Source organism: Apodemus sylvaticus, chromosome X (genome assembly GCF_947179515.1).
Source record: "Apodemus sylvaticus chromosome X, mApoSyl1.1, whole genome shotgun sequence".
NCBI lineage: Eukaryota > Metazoa > Chordata > Mammalia > Rodentia > Muridae > Apodemus > Apodemus sylvaticus.
In genome coordinates, this window is record NC_067495.1 from 62,321,484 (window position 1) to 62,341,801 (window position 20,318).

At 39.6% G+C, this 20,318-nt stretch overlaps 1 protein-coding gene across 4 annotated transcripts in view; it reads left to right on the forward strand.

Moving 5' to 3' along the window:
- Positions 1-20,318, forward strand: part of Taf1 (TATA-box binding protein associated factor 1) — an 80,970-nt gene that overhangs the window by 23,833 nt on the left and 36,819 nt on the right. For all 4 annotated transcript variants that reach the window (XM_052170490.1, XM_052170491.1, XM_052170488.1 and 1 more), the window contains exons 15-28: positions 1,660-1,860; positions 2,001-2,142; positions 2,515-2,645; positions 3,999-4,079; positions 6,933-7,082; positions 7,235-7,354; positions 7,613-7,788; positions 9,253-9,431; positions 11,106-11,319; positions 11,814-11,979; positions 12,245-12,456; positions 15,194-15,302; positions 16,286-16,384; positions 17,909-18,086. In XM_052170490.1, the coding sequence (XP_052026450.1) occupies positions 1,660-1,860; positions 2,001-2,142; positions 2,515-2,645; positions 3,999-4,079; positions 6,933-7,082; positions 7,235-7,354; positions 7,613-7,788; positions 9,253-9,431; positions 11,106-11,319; positions 11,814-11,979; positions 12,245-12,456; positions 15,194-15,302; positions 16,286-16,384; positions 17,909-18,086 (2,158 nt within the window). The remainder of the gene's footprint in view (positions 1-1,659; positions 1,861-2,000; positions 2,143-2,514; positions 2,646-3,998; positions 4,080-6,932; positions 7,083-7,234; positions 7,355-7,612; positions 7,789-9,252; positions 9,432-11,105; positions 11,320-11,813; positions 11,980-12,244; positions 12,457-15,193; positions 15,303-16,285; positions 16,385-17,908; positions 18,087-20,318) is intronic.

Sequence of the window (20,318 nt, forward strand, 5' to 3'; positions counted from 1 at the left end):
GGAGGCAGAAGAGGATGTGTCTGATTCTTTACATAAAGTTATGGGTATTTGTTAGCTGTCAGATATGGATGCTGAGATTAGAACTCCAGGCCTTAGAATAGAGCAGCAAGTGCTTTTAACTGCTTAGCCATCTCTCTACCTCTCCTAGGACTTTTTGGTGGTGGTGGGTACTTTTCTTTAGATTCAAAGCTTATAATAGTTGATCCCTATCTAACTTCTCCTTCTATCTCAAATATTTATGTTCAACTGCTCTTCTGTGTTTTTGTTTATTCTGTCCACTTAGCATACTTTGCTACTTTGCTTCATTGTTTTTGTTTTATTTTTAATTAATTAATTTATAAAAAAATATTCTGAAGCCAGGTAATGGTGGTAGCATGCCTATAATCCTAGTACTCAACAGTCTGAGTGATACAGGAGAGCTGCCTCCCTGAGCTTCGGTGAGACCTTATCCCCCTAAATGATTTTGTCTTCACTTGTGTGTGAAACTGTAGGTTAGGAATATATTATTGTATTTTTAAAGCTTTTCATAACAGTCCTATGAAGTATAGGCATTTTAAATATCCTGCATTTTATAGCTAAAGGAACTTTAGCTCAAAACTTTGACATCTGTGACTTCATACAGTGACTGGCAAAAGCAGTTTCTTCTGAATTTAAACTGTATAATTTTTTTCACTTTTTTTTTTTTTTTGAGTCTCTCTCATATAGCCTCTGTTGCCTTGCCCTTGAACTCTCGATCCTCTTCCTTCTGCTTTTCAGGTGCTGGGATTATAAGTATGTTGTATAATACCTTTCCCTCTAGTACCATTAATTAATTAGCTAGCTAGTTAATTAGTTTGTGTGTACCTGTGTGTGTTTTATATCCATGTATGGAAGCCAGAGATCATTGTCAGTTGTCTTCCTTATATTACTTGCTACCTTATTTTTGAGACAGTATCACCTCTCATAGATCCTCAAGTGCAGTTTAGCAGGCTAGCAGGCTTTATAGGATCTTCTTGTTACCACTATTCCTCTCCTTGCTACCACTGGGATTATAGGCATATATATGTGCTCAGATTTTTATGTGAGTGCTAGAGATCCAAACTCATGTTCTTATGTTTGTACAAACAAGCACTCAACCTGCTGAACCATCAGCCAGATCCATTTTTATTTTATTTTTGTGGGGGAGGAAGGGTCCTCATGCAGTCAAGCTGGCCTCAAATTCACTGGGTAGTCAAGGCTGGTCTTGAATCCTAATCTTCCTGTTTCTCCTAACAAGGGCTGGGATTACAGAATATGCCACTATGCCCAGATGTCCCTCAATTGTTTGAGAGACAGTTTTCTGCCATAGCTCAGGCTGGCCTGGAACTACTGTGTAGCCCAGGATGGCCTTGATCCTCGTGCCTCAGCCTCTTTAATGCCGGAATTAGAAGCATACACTGCTTTTCCTGGCTCTGCTTTTTAAGTTTTTCTTTCTTTTGTCTGTTAGGTTCTAAAAGACAGTGGGTAAAAAAAAAAAGTAAAAAAAAAAAAATCTTGTTTGATATTTCATATTTTGCTCATCTTATATAGACTTTAGAACTAATGAATATAGATCAAATTAAGTTTTCTTTCCTTTTTAAAACTTGGCTGAATATTATAGGGAGTTTATGTAAGTTAACTTTTGTGGTTTACTTTCATTAGGCATTTGAGAACAACCTTTTTCGTGCTCCAATTTATCTTCATAAGATGCCAGAGTCTGACTTCCTGATCATTCGAACAAGGCAGGGTTACTATATTCGAGAGTTAGTGGATATTTTTGTTGTGGGCCAGCAGTGTCCCTTGTTTGAAGTTCCTGGTCCTAACTCCAAAAGGGCCAATACACACATCCGAGACTTTCTTCAGGTAAGGTGGGAGTATGAGAGTTGGGCTAAGATGCACATGCTAATAGAATGATGAAAACACATCTGAGCTTAGTTGGAGAAAGCACCCTGGTAAGGGCTTTTTTCCTTTATATAATAAAATGAATTTGGCTTATTGGACAGGTTTTTATTTACCGGCTCTTTTGGAAGAGTAAAGATAGGCCACGGAGGATACGGATGGAAGATATAAAGAAAGCCTTTCCTTCACATTCAGAAAGCAGCATCCGCAAGAGGCTAAAGCTGTGTGCTGACTTCAAACGTACAGGTCATCAGTGTGATTTCTTGTCTTCTCTGATGTTCTCATATTCCTAAAATTTCTATTCTATTTCTATTCTATTCTATTCTATTCTATTCTATTCTATTCTATTCTATTCTAGCTAATAGAATAGAAATTGTTGGCTGTCAAAAGAAGAAGGTACCAAACCTTGTAACTAGAGACTTTGATAATTTGATGATAATTGATTGGTAGTATAGTCCAAGGGAGTATTTGCATGTCTTACATAAGATATAAGAAACCTGACAGCAGAGTTTTGTTTACTAGTCATATCTAGGGTATTTCTTCATTCAGTGTCAGTCAACTGTAGTGTTACTTTTGAGTTTTAGAATTCAGAAAAAGTTTTTCCTGAATCTTTTCCAGGGATGGATTCAAACTGGTGGGTGCTGAAGTCTGATTTTCGTTTACCAACGGAAGAGGAGATCAGAGCTATGGTATCTCCAGAACAGTGCTGTGCTTATTATAGCATGATAGCTGCAGAACAGAGACTAAAGGTGAGCCTCTTCTTGTTAGGCACTGCTTCTGTCTATATTTCTTTTCAGAAGGATAGAAGAGAATACTGTAGAAATAATAGTTACTAGATTATTATTGTTTATTCAGCTATTTAAACTGTACGAAGTACTTTGTGTGTGTATGGATTCTAAGGAAAGCTACAGTGTTGCTAAATGGCAATGGGAGGCTCAGTGAGGAACTTAAATCATATTGCCTTCCTTTAAAAATGATAGCATATTTGAGTGGTGACTGTTTTGTAAAATGAGCAGGGAAAGGTCTTTACAGATTCCTAGGTAGGCAGAGATAACTGGAAGTATGGTTTAGAGATGCACAGCATATAAGGCTGTCTTAGGGTTTCTGTTGCTGTGCAGAGACACCATGACCATGGCAACACTTACAAAGGACAACATGTAATTGGGGCTGGCTTACAGTTCTGACAGAGGTTTAGTCCATTATCATCATGGTAGGAAGCAAGGTAGCATGCAGATGCTAAAGGGGTAGCTTTAAGTTCTATGTCTAGATTGGCTGCCAACAGGAAGACCGAGTGACACTGGGGCTGGCTTCTGCATTTGAGACCTTAAAGCCCACCCCCTACTGATGCATTTTCTCCAACAAGGCCACACCTTCTCTAACAAGGCCACATCTCCCAATAGTGCCACTCCCTGTGAGTTTATGGAAGCCATTTTCTTTACCCATAAAGGCCAAAACAGAAAAAGTCCAACTGAGGAATTCTGTAGTTAGAAGTGTTCTTTCTCTTTAGTTTAGATTGTTTGGTTTTAAAACAAACCTAAGCTATTCACACATCTACATAAGTTCCTTGTAAACGTTTGTGTGTGTGTGTGTGTGTGTGTGTGTGTGTGTGTGTGTGAGGGCTAAAGGAATAGCTCAGTGGTTAAGGGCTAAGGGCACTGGCTGCTTTTCCAGAAGACTTGGGTTCAATTCTCAGCACCCATATGGCAGCTCACAACTGTAACTCCTGTCACAGGGATCTGACACCTTCACACAGACATACATGCAAGCAAAACACCAATGCACATAAGATAAAAATAAATTATTTTTAAAAAGATTCTAGAAAAAAAAACTTGTTTGAACCCAGGGCCATGCACATTTTAGACAAGCATTCAGCCTCTGAACTAATGCAGCAAATTTCTGGGAATTTGGCATATCTTCTAGTAGCTCAAGGATCTCAAGGGTACTCAGAAATAATATATACATTAAAAATTGCAGAATCCATTTTCTATGTAGAATATGGTTTGGTATTTTATATTTCAATTTGGTATTCAGTAAAACTGTTTTTGGAAAAAAATATGTGTTTTCATTTGACTTTATTTATGCATAGAATTATCTTTTTTCAGGATGCTGGCTATGGAGAGAAGTCCTTTTTTGCTCCTGAGGAAGAAAATGAAGAAGATTTCCAGATGAAGATTGATGATGAAGTAAGATTTTACAAACTTTTTTTCCCCCTGAGACAGAATCTTGCTTTGTAATCCAGTCTGGCCTAGAACTTTAAATCTTCCTACTTCTGTCTCCCAAATATTAAAAGTACAGATATACCAACCTGCTCTTCAATACTTGTTTATTTGTTTGTTTGATTGGTTTGTGTTTTGTTTTGTTTTTTGAGACAGGGTTTCTCTCTGTAGCCCTGGCTGTCCGGGAACTCATTCTGTAGACCAGGCTGGCCTTGAACTCAGAGATCCTCCTGCCTCTCTGCCTTCTGAGTACTGGGATTAAAGGTGTGTGCAACTACTCCCAAGCTTGTATTTTTTTTGTCTTTACTTGTATATCTGTGTGTTTGTGTGTGGGGGTATGTGCACATAATTAGGTGCATGTTGGGGCTGGAGAGAAGGCTTAGCGGTTAAGAGCACTGGCTGCTTGTTCTTCCAGAGGTCCTGAGTTCAATTCCCAGCAACCAATGGTGGCTCACAACCATCTGACAGGATCTGATGCCCTCTTCTGGTGTGTCTAAAGAGAGTAATAGCTTCCCTCTTTTAAAAAATTTCTTTTTCTTTTCTTGCCTTTTTCTACACAATATATTTTATTGTATCCGTTCCTCTCCCAAAACTCCTTCTAGATCTTCTGATGAACCTCCAAACCCATCCATTTTTTTAATGTTATTTCAATAAAAAAGAGTATTTTATGTGCTCACATACATATAAATAAATCTTTAAAAATGTAGGTGAGTATAGGTGCCGACTGAAGATCAGTGACATTGAATTTCTCTGTAGATGGAGTTAGAGGTGGCAACCTTGTGTGGGCATTTGGAACTGAACCTAGGTATTATAAAAGTAGTAAATGTTTGTTTATTTATTGAGGGAGAATGAGTTTATTTCAGCTCACAGTTCCTAGTTAAAAGGCATCATGGCAATGGAATTAAGATATCAGGGGCTTTGAGCAGCTGGTCACATCATGTCTACAGTGATAAGAGAAGAACAATAAATGTGCACATGCTAGTGCTCAGCTCACATTTTATTAATTAATTAATTAATTAATTTTAAACTTCAGATTTATTCCCTTCCCGGTTCACCCTCCAACTGTTCCACATCCCAAATCTCCTCCCTGCCCCCTGTCTCCACAGGGATGTCCCCACCCCCCACTTCCTACCCCCACCAGACCTCTAAACTCCTTGGGGCCTTCAGTCTCTTGAGGATTAGGTGCATCTTCTCTGAATGAACCGAGACCAGGCAGTCCTCTGCTGTATATGTGTGTCGGGGACCTCATATCAGCTGGTGTATGCTGCCTGGGTGGTCCAGTATCTCAGAGATCTTGGGGGTCCAGATTCATTGAGACTGCTGGTCACTTAAAGTGCTACCCTCCTCCTCAGCTTCTTTCAGTTTTCCCCTAATTCAACCACAGGGGTCAGAAGCTTCTGTCCATTGATTGGTTGAAATATCTGCATCAGACTCTTTCAGCTTCTCATTGGGTCTTCTGGAGTGCAGTCATGATAGGCCCCTTTTTGTAAGCACACCATAGCCTCAGTAATAGTGTCAGGCCTTGGGACCTCCCCTTGAGCTGGATCCCACTTTGGGCCTGTCACTGGACCTTCTTTTCTTCAGGCTCCTCTCCATTTTCATCTCTACAGTTCTTTGAGACAGGAACAATTATGGGTCAGAGTTGTGACTGTGGGATGGTAACCCCATCCCTCGCTTGATGCCCTGACTTCCTGCTGGAGGTGGGCTCTACAAGTTCCTTCTCCCCACTGTAGGGCATTTCATCTAAGGTCCCTTCCCTTTGATTCCTGAAAGACTCTCACCTCCCAGGTCTCTGCTACATTCTAGAGGGTTCCCTCAACCTCCTACCTCCCGAGGTTGCCTGCTTCCATTCTTTCTGCTGGCCCTCAGGACTTCAGTCTTTTTCCCCCACCCAATTCACCAGCCTGCATTATTTTTTTTCATTTTTTCTTGTCTTCCCTTCCCTTCCCTTCCCTTCCCTTCCCTTCCCTTCCCTTCCCTTCCCTTCCCACCCCCCTCTCATGTTTCGACCAGGCTGGCCTAGAACTCACAGAGATCTGCCTGCCTGTACCTCCCAAGTGCTTGGATTAAAGGTGTGTACCACCACTGCCCAGGCTCTGTACTTTTTCTTAATTCAAAGAAAACTTTTAAAGATTTACTTATTTGTGTTTGTATGTTTATGTGTGCCTGTGTACAGAGTACAAAAGAGGGAATCACGTAGCTCCCTTAGAGCTGGAGTTTTAGGTATTTGTGGACATGGGCCTTCTTATGTGGGTGCTTGTATCCAGTTTCTAGTCCTTGTGACTATACACCAAATGCTTTTAATCACTGAGCCGTCTCTGACCCTCAACACTCTTTTTAAATCAGTGCTTCTTGTTTAAAAAGGTTTTGGGCTAGCGAGATGGCACACATCTATAATCTCATTACGCTTGAAGCAGGGGGATCAGATACTCAAGGATAAGCTTTACTACCTAGGGAGTTTCAGGTCAACCTGGGCTAGAGACCCTATTATAAAAAATCAGATTAAGGAAGCCATGATAATCAAATGCGAGCATTGTGAGTGTGGGTACAATACTACGAGCATTGTGGGTGTGGGTACAATACTACCTACTGAAGTCCTATGGATAATGGACTAAAGAACACCATTGTTTCCTCATATTTCTTATCCTGGTTGCACTGAGTCTCTATTTAATATCATGTTGTAAGTACCATAGAATAGATCCAAGCATTGGATAGCCACTATATTTAACTTGATAATTTAAGAGATCATGAAAATGTTTTTAGGTAGTAGGTGTGGAACAATGTTTCCCACAACCCTGTGAATCCTTTCCTTTATCTCAGGTTCGTACTGCTCCTTGGAATACTACAAGGGCTTTCATTGCTGCCATGAAGGGCAAATGTCTCCTGGAGGTGACTGGAGTAGCAGATCCTACAGGCTGTGGTGAAGGGTTCTCCTATGTGAAGATTCCAAACAAACCAACACAGCAGAAGGTGAAAGTCTAGAAATCAAAATGGGAGGAATGGGGATTGAACAGTTGATGAATAGAGTGGAGGGCCTGGAAATGCTTTATTTACCAGAATGGCATAGATGCTTACTGTTGGGAGGTCAGCTTCAGATTCTTGCTTGTTTTTGTTTGAAACAGGATGATAAGGAGCCGCAGCCAGTGAAAAAGACAGTCACGGGAACAGATGCAGACCTTCGTCGCCTGTCTCTGAAAAATGCCAAGCAACTTCTTCGTAAATTTGGTGTGCCTGAAGAAGAGGTAGGTTTAGAAGAGGAAAACTAGTAAGAGATGTTTTGTATGCAGGTAGAAAAGGTAGGAAGGTGTTGTATAGAATCATCTGGGGTTTTTATGTGTAGATTGTGATACACCCTAAATACTTTACCAAAACTTTCTAAACTTCTTTTAGGCTTTGTTTCTGTTTCTGTTTTTGTTTTTTCCTGTTTCTAATCATGGCTCTGTTTTGTCCTTTACTATCCCTGAATGAGTTACATATGTGTGATTCTGTGTTTCTTTCAGATTAAAAAGTTGTCCCGCTGGGAAGTTATTGATGTGGTACGCACAATGTCAACAGAACAGGCTCGCTCTGGAGAGGGGCCCATGAGTAAATTTGCCCGTGGATCAAGGTTTTCAGTGGCTGAGCATCAAGAACGTTACAAAGAGGAATGTCAGCGCATCTTTGACCTACAGAACAAGTATGCTGATTCAGTACTATAGAAAGTTTAAGCTAGACAGGTTTTATTTTGAACTAATGGTCTTGTGCATGCAAGACAACACTTTATCAGTAAACTCTGTCTCCAACTCTCATATACTATTTTTCTATTTTGGAATGAGGTAGCCCTGCTGATCTTGAACTTGCTATGTGGGGTATATTGGCCTCAAACTTTTGATAATCCTATATCTGTCTCCTATATTCTGGGCCATAGGTACCCGTGCTCAGTACCAGATATTGCAAACGAAGAGGAAGTCACTTAAAAATGTAACTAGGTGCTTGGGTATTTGAAATATCAGGCCCTGTCTGTAATAAGACTGCAAGACTACCTATTCTGTTTCTCTCTCTCTCTCTCTCTCTCTCTCTCTCTCCCTCTCCCTCTCCCTCTCCCTCTCCCTCTCCCTCTCCCTCTCCCTCTCTCTCTCTCTCTCTCTCTCTCTCTCTCTCTCTCTCTCTCTCTCTCTCTCTCTCTTGGTTTTGGAGACAGGATTTCTCTGTGTAGCCCTGGCTGTCCTGGAACTCATTCTATAGACCAGGCTGCTCTTGAACTCAGAAATCCACCTGCCTCTGCCTCCCAAGTGCTGGGACTAAAGGCCATTTTCCAAAGTAAATTAGCAAAGGATAATTTGAATGTCATGGACTGCTTAGCTTGATCTCTTGGTTCTGTAGGACAGTTCTTGTGGCTGACTTGAACTGGGCCTAGGTTTTATGGTTTGTTTTTTTTGTTGTTGTTGTTTGTTTTTTCGAGACAGGGTTTCTCTGTGTTGCCCTGGCTGTCTTGGGACCAGGCTGGCCTCAAACTCAGAAATCAGCCTGCCTCTGCCTCCCAAGTGATGGGATTAAAGGTGTGCGCCACCACCACCACCACCACCACCACCACCACCACCACCCGGCTTTGTAGTTTGTTTTTTTTTATTCAATATATTCTTTATTTACATTTCAAGTGAGTTTCCTTTTCCTGGATCCCCCCTCCCCAAAAGTCCCAAAAGCCCTCTTCCCTCCCCCTGTTACCCCAGCTTAGTAGTTTTAAGTGTGGTAATGGGTATAGTTTTTCTTGCAGTGACTTAGGAAAGAATAATAATGTGCTTTTAAAATGATCCATGAGTCTAAATATTGTGGTGTACTGGAGAGCTGAGCTGTGTTTGGAAGATTGGGACAGGAAGAATAAACAATTCAAGGCATACCTAGGGGCAGAAGAGAAAGCACACAAACAGTGAGGGTCTTTTTCAAGAAAATAAACAAAAATGACCTGTGTGCCATTATCTCAGCTTTCTTCCAGGAATTCTGAAAAAAATTACTGCTATTTTGCAAATTTGTGTAATGTCTAGCAAGATGTATTTTTACTTTGATGGTTATCTTTTTAAGGTTGATTTCTCAATTTTCTTCTCTAATCCTACTTTGTACACTTATATTTCCCCTGTCTTTAACTTTTTCTCTCTCTTGCTAGGGTTTTATCATCAACAGAGGTCTTATCAACTGACACAGATAGCAGCTCAGCTGAAGACAGTGACTTTGAAGAGATGGGAAAGAATATTGAGAATATGCTGCAGAACAAGAAAACAAGCTCTCAGCTGTCTCGGGAGCGGGAGGAGCAGGAACGGAAGGAACTTCAGCGGATGCTACTAGGTAAGGGGACTTCTCAGATAAGAAAAGGATCAAAAACAGCTTAGATAACTGCAGTTTATAACTGAGTCCAAGCTGAAGACAAAGTAGGGAATGATGGGTATAGAGAAATTTGTAGATGAGATAGCAAAATTTCTACAAATGACTCCAGTCTGTGGGTATAAAATTGAAGAGATGCTGTTAGCTTGCTGCTGCTGCTTTCTGTGTCAGGTACCTGGCTAAACTAGGCTATTAATACTGTATGTAAAATCAAACCCGCTTTCTAGGCTTTCGTCCAAAGTAATAGATTTTTTTCCCATTTATTTATTCATTCACTCACTCACTCACTCACTCACTCACTTACTTTATATCCCAATACCAGGCGCTCATTCTCCCATTCCTCTTTCTTCTTCTCTGAGAAAGGGGAGGCCCCTCTGGTTATCACCCGACCCTGGCACATCAGCTCATTGTTGGACTAGGCACATCCTCTCCCATTGAGGCAAGCAAGACAAGGAGGCTCAGTTAGGGGAATGGGATCCACAGGCAGGCAACAGATTCAGGGACAGCCCCCACTCTAGTGTTGGGGAACCTGCATAAAGACCACACTGCACATCTGCTACATATGTGCAGGAGAAGTATCTGGCTATGTATGGTGGCAGATATTTTTAATCCCAGCACTTAGGATGGTGATGCAGTAAGCTCTTAACTTAAAGATCAACCTGGTCTACATGGTAAGACCTTATCTTTAAAAAATAAAGTGCAGAATCTCTGGATGAATTTGCCAGATTGTCTTTGAACTATCTGAATTTACATTTAAAATTGTATGCAGAAGATTCTGAGATTAATGGTTTACAGAAGATTCTTAAAGAAGTCTTAAATCCTAAAATGAGCTAAAAGCCATCCACCAAAAGTTGCAGAGGCTGATGGTGAGGGTGATGGCAAGGTCTCCATGATGCCTCTCATTACAGATACCATCGAACAGGTAATGAATGTAGATACTGAGAGGATAAAGTCTGAGGATGAAGATTAGAGGGACTATTTTCATTCATACTAGCCTTATCTTTGTTGCCCATCTCCGTGAAGCTTTGAAAAATTTTGTGTCTCTGGCTACTTTGTAAAGATACCTGGCTTTATACCATTAGTCCTCCAGTTCTTTGCTAATATGATCCTAGAACACAGTATCTACATTACATGGACATTTGTTTAAAAAGGCAGAATCATCTTGAGCCTGAGCTCTCTATACCTACTGAGTTTGGTTTACATTTTTACAAGATCTCCAATGGGTTCCATTCATATTAAAGTTTTAGAAACATATATTAGGTAGGTCTTAAGACTGGACTTATTTCCTTCTTGAGTGCTCCCTTGGATGTTTTCATCAACTATTTGCTGCTGGGAGTTTTCTATCTCCCTTCTGTTTAGTGGAATAATAATACTTAACTATTGCTTCTCTGTCTCCAATAGGAAGTCCTATTCTCCGAGGTATTTCTAGAACATTTGTACTTAGGAAAATGGAAATGGGCAATGGTTAAAAAGGAGTTGGAAAAAAGCATATTGGGGTATTCTTGTGGCTAGTTTGTGTTTTAGTTCTATTTTAGGAGAATTGTAGTTTCGTAATATGTTGAACATCTCTGTTCAACCCCAAGAAGTGGCTATTTGGGTGTTGGGGGAATGTTTGGAAATTGTTTTTTTACCTTGCAGCAGCAGGCTCAGCAGCAGGAGGAAACAATCACAGAGATGATGACACAGCTTCGGTGACTAGCCTTAACTCTTCTGCCACTGGCCGCTGTCTCAAGATTTATCGAACATTTAGAGATGAGGAGGGGAAGGAGTATGTCCGTTGTGAGACAGTCCGAAAAGCAGCTGTTATTGATGCTTATGTACGCATACGGACTACAAAAGATGAAGAGTTCATGTGAGTTTGATATGCTGATTTTGAGTATGGCAGAGAAAATAATGGTTGAAAAGTATGTAATGTGAGTTGTAGTGATAGGAATATATACCATTAACCCTGGAAACCTGTTATTATTTAGAACCTTCTTTTCTTTAGATCTATGGATTTGAACAGAGCCAAATCACTAGAGAAATAACCATTTTTACTACATTTAGATTGTGGTAGTTTGGCTCTGCAAAAATCTCCTATAATGGGAGGTTTTGGCAGGTTCTAGACAAGTCTGGGTTGCAAAAAAACATTGCCTCAAAAATCAACAGCAAAGCCTTAATGATTATTCAGGACTTAAACTAAGAAATGTTACTCTATAGATGTGAGGGACTGATTAACAAGGAAGATGAAGATGGCAGACAGTTTATTTTTGCGTGGATGAATTACTTATACTCTGAGATGGCAGCTTTCAGGGTAGTCATTTGATTTAAGCTGCTTATGGCCTTGTCTTTTTTCCTGTTACTCAGTCGAAAATTTGCCCTTTTTGATGAGCAACACCGAGAAGAGATGAGAAAAGAACGGCGGAGGATTCAAGAACAGTTGAGGAGACTTAAACGGAACCAGGAAAAGGAAAAGCTGAAGGGGCCGCCTGAGAAAAAGCCCAAAAAAATGAAGGAACGTCCTGACTTAAAAGTAAGTATATTAAGCCAGGCATGGTGGTACATACCTTTAATCCCAGTAGTCGGGAGGCAGAGGCAGGTGGATCTCTGAGTTTGAGGCTAGCCTGGTCTACAGAGTGAGTTCCAGGACAGCCAGGGCTCCACAGGGAAACCCTGTCTCGACTGTCCCCCAGTGATGTCTGGTTTTGTTTTTCCCCTGCTGCATATGTATTTTGTTCTCATTTTGACACCCTTCACCCTGTTTACCTCTAACACATTGCTATCTTTTTCTGTTGCAGTTGAAATGTGGAGCATGTGGTGCCATCGGGCACATGAGGACAAATAAATTCTGCCCCCTTTATTATCAAACAAATGCCCCACCTTCTAACCCTGTTGCCATGACAGAGGAACAAGAGGAAGAGCTGGAAAAAACAGTCATTCATAATGATAATGAAGAACTTATCAAGGTTGAAGGGACCAAGATTGTTTTGGGCAAACAGCTAATTGAGAGGTAAGGGATAGTAGTCGAGGAGTGCTGAAGCAAAGATCTGGTCAAGGTTGATGATTGTGGCTGGCAGGGGTAAATGTGGTGTGGTTGTTCTTTGAAGTGGAACTAGGGGTTGTAGGGACTTTGAATTATCACAAGTAATTTTTACTGGTAATGAAAATTCTAGAGAGCATCGGGGCTTACTACTTGCTTTTACATATTATGTTTTCTGAGTGATTATTTTTCTTCTGGTTTGTTTGGTTGGGTTTTTTTCTTTATTTTGTTTCAATACAGAGACTCTGCATACTCCTAGCTATCTTGGAATTCACTCTGATCTTGAACTCAGAGATCCTCCTACCTCTGCTTCTGGAATGCTGGAATTAAAGGCTTTTGCCACAAAGCCAGCCTGAGTTTTAATATTATTCAAGTACCCTTATTGGAATAGTTTTTTGTTGTTTTGTTTTGCTTGTTTTTTGTGGTACTGGTAGGTACAGTAGGCAAGTAAATGTTATATCACTGAGCTACATCTTCAAAGCCTTGCACAAATTTTTTAAAGGTTTTGCTAAATTGTCTATGTTAGCCTCAAACATTGAATCTTTCTGTCTCAGCCTCCCACATAGCTAGGATTAAAGGCATGCAGCACCACACCTAGCATGAGGCTAGTTAAGATAAAATGAGAGGCTATAAAGCAAACGGTACTTATATCAAATCTTCTTGCCCTTAGAAAATTTAATAGATAAAATGGAGATGGCAGGGACTGGAGAGATGGTTCAATTCCCAGCACCCACATGGCAGCTCACAACCATCTGTTCTAGGGAATGTGACTTCCTCCCACAAACATACATGTAGTCAAAACAAAATGTACATAAAGTAAAAATAAATAAATTTTTAAAAATGGAGATGTTAAAATTTTTCCTATTTTAAAAATTATAAACCAAGTTGGGCTGTGGCGGCCAGAGATAAAGGCTTTACTATATATACCACTACATATACTTCCTACACATAATTAAAAATAATAAAAAGTAAATCTTAAAAAACAAACAGAAAAAGAAACAAAGATTTTGATATTGCATATTCTTGTTAACACTGGGTTATCCTTGTTTCTGGGCTTTTTAGTGGACAGAACTAGTAAGTATACGTGTATTTTAAATTGTAACTTCATACTAGTGCTTTAAGTCACATTATACTTATCATTCCAGTTCATATTTGTATCCTTTTCTGATTCTTTTTTTTAGATTTATTTATTATATGTAAGTACACTGTAGCTGTCTTCAGACACTCCAGAAGAAGGTGTTAGATCTTGTTACAGATGGCTGTGAGTCACCATGTGGTGACTGGGATTTGAACTTAGGACCTTTGGAAGAGCAGTCAGTGCTCTAAACCGCTGAACCATGTCTCCAGCCCCTTTTCTGATTCTTAATGTCAATATATTTGTCTCTTTTCTCTGACTTGTAAGTGCAAAATAGTTTCAAAATTACTATACTATTAACATACACACACATACATACACACACAAAAATCCTATCAAATAGTTTCAGGATTTCTTACTATGTAGCCCAAGTTGTACAATGAGATATTATGTTCAGAACATTTGAACTGGGCCAAGTTGTTCATGCCTATAATCCCAGCTACCCGGGAAGCAGAGTCAGGATGATCAAAAAGTTCAAGACCAGTCTAAGCTACAAAGTGAGTTTAAGGAGACCAAGAGGGAAGGAGGAGGTAAAGAAGAGAGTAATGAGATTCATATGATGATGAAGGCTGAAGGAAAACTATTGGAGGAGACAGAGAGAGATTGAGGGATGGGAGGAGTGAATGAGAACAAAGTAAAATAATATGTGTATGAGATGCCATAATGAAACACATTACTTTATATGTTTAGGAAAATAGATCAGCCTTGGCAACTTAGATATTGTCTCAAAAATAAAAAGTAAGGCCAGATTGGTGGTGCAGTACTTTAATCCCAGCATTTTCTGTGATTTCAAAGTTAGCCTGTTCTACATTTCAAGTTCCAGGACACCCAGTGCTACATTGAGAGACTCAAAAAACAAACAAAAAAACCCAACCACACCAAAAAATAATGTAAGGGTTAGAGAGATGGCTTAGCAGTTAAAAGCACTCACTGACTGCTTTTTCTAGAGGTCCTGAGTTCAGTTCTCAGCAACCACATGGTGGCTCACAACCATCTGTAATGGGATCTGATGCCCTCTTCTGGTGTGTCTGATGATAGCTATAGTATACTCATATACATAAAAAGAAATAAATCGGGGCTAGAGAGATGCTCAGCAGTTAAGAGCACTGATTGCTCTTCCAAAGGTCCTGAGTTTGATTTCCAGCAACCATATGGTGGCTCACAACCATCTGTAATGGCATCTGATGCCTTCTGCTGGATGTCTGAAAACAGCTACAGTGTGTACTCATATACATAAAATAAATAAATCTTTAAAAAATCTTTAAAATATTATTAAAATGTTATATAATTTATATGTTATATGAGTTATATGATTTATTTTATGTGTTTGAGTGTTTTGCCTGCATGCATGTAAGTGAACCATTGTGTATGCCTGGTACCCACAGAGGTCAGAAGAGGGCATCAGATCCACTGGAACTGGAGTTACTGTCCAGTTGTGAGCTACCATAAAGGTGCTGAGAGCTGAACAAGCGTCCTCTTTGTTAGAGTAGCAATACTCTTAACCACTGAGCTATCTTTCCACCTTTATTTCTGTGAACTATAAATAACACTATGACATATTACTGATTGCAGTGCGGATGAAGTTCGCAGAAAATCTCTGGTCCTGAAGTTCCCTAAACAACAACTTCCTCCCAAGAAAAAACGGCGGGTTGGAACCACTGTTCACTGTGACTATTTGAATGTGAGTATCTGCATTTTCTTTTTATCAGATGGATTCTCATTGATTCCCTCTAGCCTTTTGTAGCATGGTTCTGTCAGTGTCAGATGTTCCCAGTGTCTATTTCTTGAGCATTGTATATATTGTTTATTATATAACTTATTAAAATTTATATATTACATTTTGTTTTTCAAGACAGGGTGTCTCTGGGTAGCCCTGGGACTTTCTTGGAACTCACTCTGTAGACCAAGCTGATCTTGAACTCAGAAATCTGCCTGCCTCTGCCTCCATAGTACTGGGTTAAAGGCATGTGCTATCATACCCAGCTTTTATGTATATAGTGAATGTGGTGTGTGTGTGTGTGTGTGTGCATATACCATGATGCACATGTGAAAGTCAGAGGACATATGGAGTCAGTTCTCTGCTTCTTTTTATTTTATTTTATTTTATTTTATTTTATTTTATTTTATTTTATTTTATTTTATTTTATTTTTGGTTTTTCAAGACAGGGTTTCTCTGTGTAGCCCTGGCTGTCCTGATTTCTCTGCTTCTTTACCTGGAGTCTGGAGATCAAATTATAGTCACTGTCTTGTATGGCAAGTGCCATTATCCACTGAGCCATCTTACTGCCTGACCCTCTTTGATATGCATGATTATTTTGCCTGCACTTGTATGAATAAGTCTAGTAGATACATGCCTGATGCCAGAAGGGCCCAGAAAAGGGTGCACTAAGGAGTTAGTTATAAACCACTGTGGGTGCTGGGAACTAAACCCAGGTCCTTTGCATAAGCTGCAAGGTATCTTACCTACTGAACCATATCTTCCAACTTACCATCTCCCCCCACCACCCCGCTCCAACTTTGCTTTTAAGATTGGTTTCCCTCTGATCCAGACTAATCTAGAACTTACTATGTAATCTAGGCTGTCCTTGAGCTAAAATATATCAGTATATTTGAAAATATTGGATATTTTAGCTCTATAAAGCATTCTGATTTCTTGTTTTTTAGAGACCTCATAAATCCATCCACCGGCGCCGGACAGACCCGATGGTGACGCTGTCTTCAATCTTGGAGTCTATTATCAATGACATGAGAGATCTTCCAAACGTAAGTTCATTGCATTATATATAGAGAATAGGAAAACAAAGGCCTTTTTGTTTTTTCGGTTACTTCAAACTAGATGGCAATAGTTTGCATACCTTTGTATCTGGAATTCTTTTTTTTTTAAGATTTATTTATTTTATGTATATGAGTACACTGTAGCTATACAGATGTTGGGAGCCATCATGTGGTTGCTGGGAATTGAATTCAGGACCTCTATTCGCTCTAGTCAGCCCTGCTCGTTCTGGCCCAAAGTTTTATTCATTATTATATCTAAGTACACCGTAGCTGTCTTTAGACACACCAGAAGAGGGCGTCAGATCTCATTGTAGATGGTTGTGAGCCACCATATTGTTGCTAGGAATTGAACTCAGGACCTCTAGAAGAGCAGTCAGTACTCTTAACTGCTGAGCCATCTCTCCAGCCCGTATCTAGAACTCACAGTTGTTTGGGATTTTTGTCTGTTTTTAAATGACTTAATAGACTATTAGGTGATGAAGGACAGAATGTAGGCAGGGCACATGAATTATAAGAGGATATAAAGCTAATATTTTTCTAATTTCAACTCAGTATTCTTTTTTTGTGTGTTAAGATATGTGAATTCAAATTTCTGGCTATTAAAGTAGAAAGAATCTTTTTTAAAAAAATTATGTGTATGCCTGTCTATACATATGCAAGTGTCCTTAGAGGTCAGAGGCATTGAATTATGTGAAACCAAAATTACAGGAGATTGTGAGTCCCCAGACATAGGAACTGGGAACCAAACTTAGATCCTCTGGAAGAGCATACTGTGCTATTATAACCACTGAGCATCTCTCTTGCCTCCAACGTGTATATCTTACAAGAATAGCTTTTGCATTCCATGAGTGTATAATATATATGGAACTAGAAAGACAGTTTAATGGTTAAGAGTACATACTACTGGGGCTGGATAGTTGGGTCAGTGGTTAAGGACACTTGTTGCAAAGGACCCAGGTTCAATTTTCAGCACCCACATGGAAGCTCACCACCGCCTCAGGCACCGGGTACACATGAAGTACAGAGACTTTTATGTAGGCAAAACACTCATCCACATAAAATAATAAAAATAAACTCAAGAATAATTCTTTTAAAAAAGAATATATATTGTGCTTGATCACACTTGGTTCTCAGCACTCATGTGCTCACAGCAACCTGTAACTCTAGCTCCAAAGAATTTAATACCTTACCAGGTGTGGTGGCTCTTGCTTTTAATCCCAGCACTTGGGAGGCAGAAGCAGATGGATCTCTGCTAATCTGAGGCCAGTCTGGGTCTGCAAAACTAGTTCTAGGACAGCCAAGACTACACAAAGAAACCCTGTCTTGAAAATCCAAAAAGGAAGGGGGAGGAAGAGAAAGAGAGAGAAGAGAAGAGAGAAGAAAAAATGGTTTAATGCAAGAAACAGAATTACTACCTCTGAAAACTCTCTTGAGAGTTGGTAAACCAGTAAGATATAATTGGTTGTGTCAAGTGTTCTTGCTCACAAATGGTGCTAACTCTTGTTTCCACAGACATACCCTTTCCATACTCCAGTTAATGCAAAGGTTGTAAAGGATTATTACAAAATCATCACTCGGCCAATGGATCTACAGACACTCCGTGAAAATGTGCGCAAACGCCTTTATCCATCTCGGGAAGAATTCAGAGAACATTTGGAACTAATTGTGAAAAATAGTGCAACTTATAATGGTAATAGTCCCTTGTTCCTTGACTGCAAAGGTCACATTTCAGATGCTTATCCCCTTGCTGGTTCTAAATTTAGAGTAGATAAGAATGAATGAAAAGACTATAATGTGCATTTTTTAGTATGCACATCCGGGTGGTGTATATTTCAGTCATATAATGTGTTGCTTATTTTTAGTTTTATTATTTAATCCTTTTTTTGGAGACATGGCCTCACTATGTAGCTCTGGCTGGCTTGGAACTAATTACGCAGACCAGATCAGCCTTAAAATCACAGAAACACTTTGGCCTCTTCTCCCAAATTAGTGCTAGGATTAAATCCATGTTCTACCACACCCAGCTTCCCGCTATTTTTAATATATTCTCTGGTGAATTTGAGGCATTGGGTGTTGATGGACTCTAGAAAGGATGTTCTTCTAGCCGTATTTTGTATATTTTAATTCAGTCTGCATTTTTGTTACAGGGGCTATATGTCTATTTTGTTTTAAAAAAAAGAATGGCAGAAGTCAGTGTACATTAATTCATTTATAAATGTTGGCATCCAGAATATAGATAATACCAATACAGCTATGATGGATCCGTACTTTAACATCTCATGTCCTCTTCTGTTTTCTCATTTATCAACAGGACAATAGTGATAGCTAGATTCTGAAGCTTTCCACAAACCACTCCAGATTACTTACCAAATTTCATCTCCAATGACTAGCTTCCATGCCCACTTCCATTAGAGTAGACTCTAATCATACTCACCATTATAGTTTATTTGAATATTCCAAGACTTCCTCATGTCTTGGTGGTCTTTTTCCCTCTTTCTGAAATTCCCTTTGGTTGCTAAAAAACAAAACAAAAAACCCAAAACACCTGTTTTGCTTTTGTTTTTTGATCTTCTGTGTTCTGGAGCACAGTAAAATCAGCTTTAAAGCTCTTATCCCGTAATTATTTATGTATCCGGCAAGTTTGTGATTTCCAAGAAATGATGTTATTTATGTTGTCAGTTCAGAGCTGAGCAGAGTGTCAGATTGTATACAAGGGAAAAAAGAGGAGGTTGGAAATGGTGGCATATGTTTATAATCTTAACACTTGGGAAGCAAAGGCAGGAGGATCAGGAGTTCAAGGTCATCCTTGGTAGCTACATAGCAGGTTCAATACCAACTTGGGCTACCTGAGATACTGTCTCAAAAATAATAAGTAATGCCAGCCAGGCACCTCAACAGATAAAAGCACTAGCTATGTAAGGCTTAAAACCTGAGTTCAATTCCTAGAGCCTAGGAACTGACTCTTTTTTTTAAAGGTTTTGTGTGTGTGTGTGTGTGTGTGTGTGTGTGTGTGTGTGTGTGTGTGTGTGTGTGCTGTTGCTGTCTTCAGAAACAGCAGAAGAAGGCATTGGATCCCATTACCGATGGTTGTGAGCCATCATGTGGTTGCTGGGAATTGAACTCAGGACCTTTGGAAGAGCAGTCAGTGCTCCTAACCACTGAACCATCTCTCCAGCTCTGGAAACTGAGTCTTTTTATTTCTTTAAAGATTTATTTATTTATTATATGTAAGTACATTGTAGCTGTCTTCAGACACCCCAGAAGAGGGCATCAGATGTCATTACAGATGGTTGTGAGCCACCATATGGTTGCTGGAATTTGAACTCAGGACCTTTGGAAGAGCAGTCAGTGCTCTTAACCACTGAGCCTTCTCTCTAGCCCCTGGAACTGACTTGAAAGTTGTCCTAACCACACACATGCAATGGCTTATGGACTCACATTTACACTGTACACACACACCCTAGTTATAATAAATAAAAAATAGAAGAGAATTAAAACAAAGCCCTACAGTGGGATGTATGTAACTCATGGTAAAGCACTTGACTAGCACACATTAAGTCCTAGGTTCAGTTTTCAATAGTAGCACAAAAAAGTTTCTCACAGCCTTATATTCTTTATTCTATGATTCACTCTTCTGACTTCCTCATATGTCATTGTTGGTAACAATGGTGTGAAATGTTTTTATTTGGATTGTCAGCCCCAACCCCCAATATTTCAGCTATTGTTTATTTCTTGATAGCACCATCCCTCCCTCTTTGGGACAGGATCTCTACATGCCCAAGCTGATCTTAAACTTGCTGTATAGTCTAGACTGGCCTCAAACTTGCTATCCATGTGCTTTGCTCTCTTGATCACTGTGACTACAGAGTTGTACCACCATAGCTAGCTTATTTTCTTTTATGGATAATAATAACATTTTTAA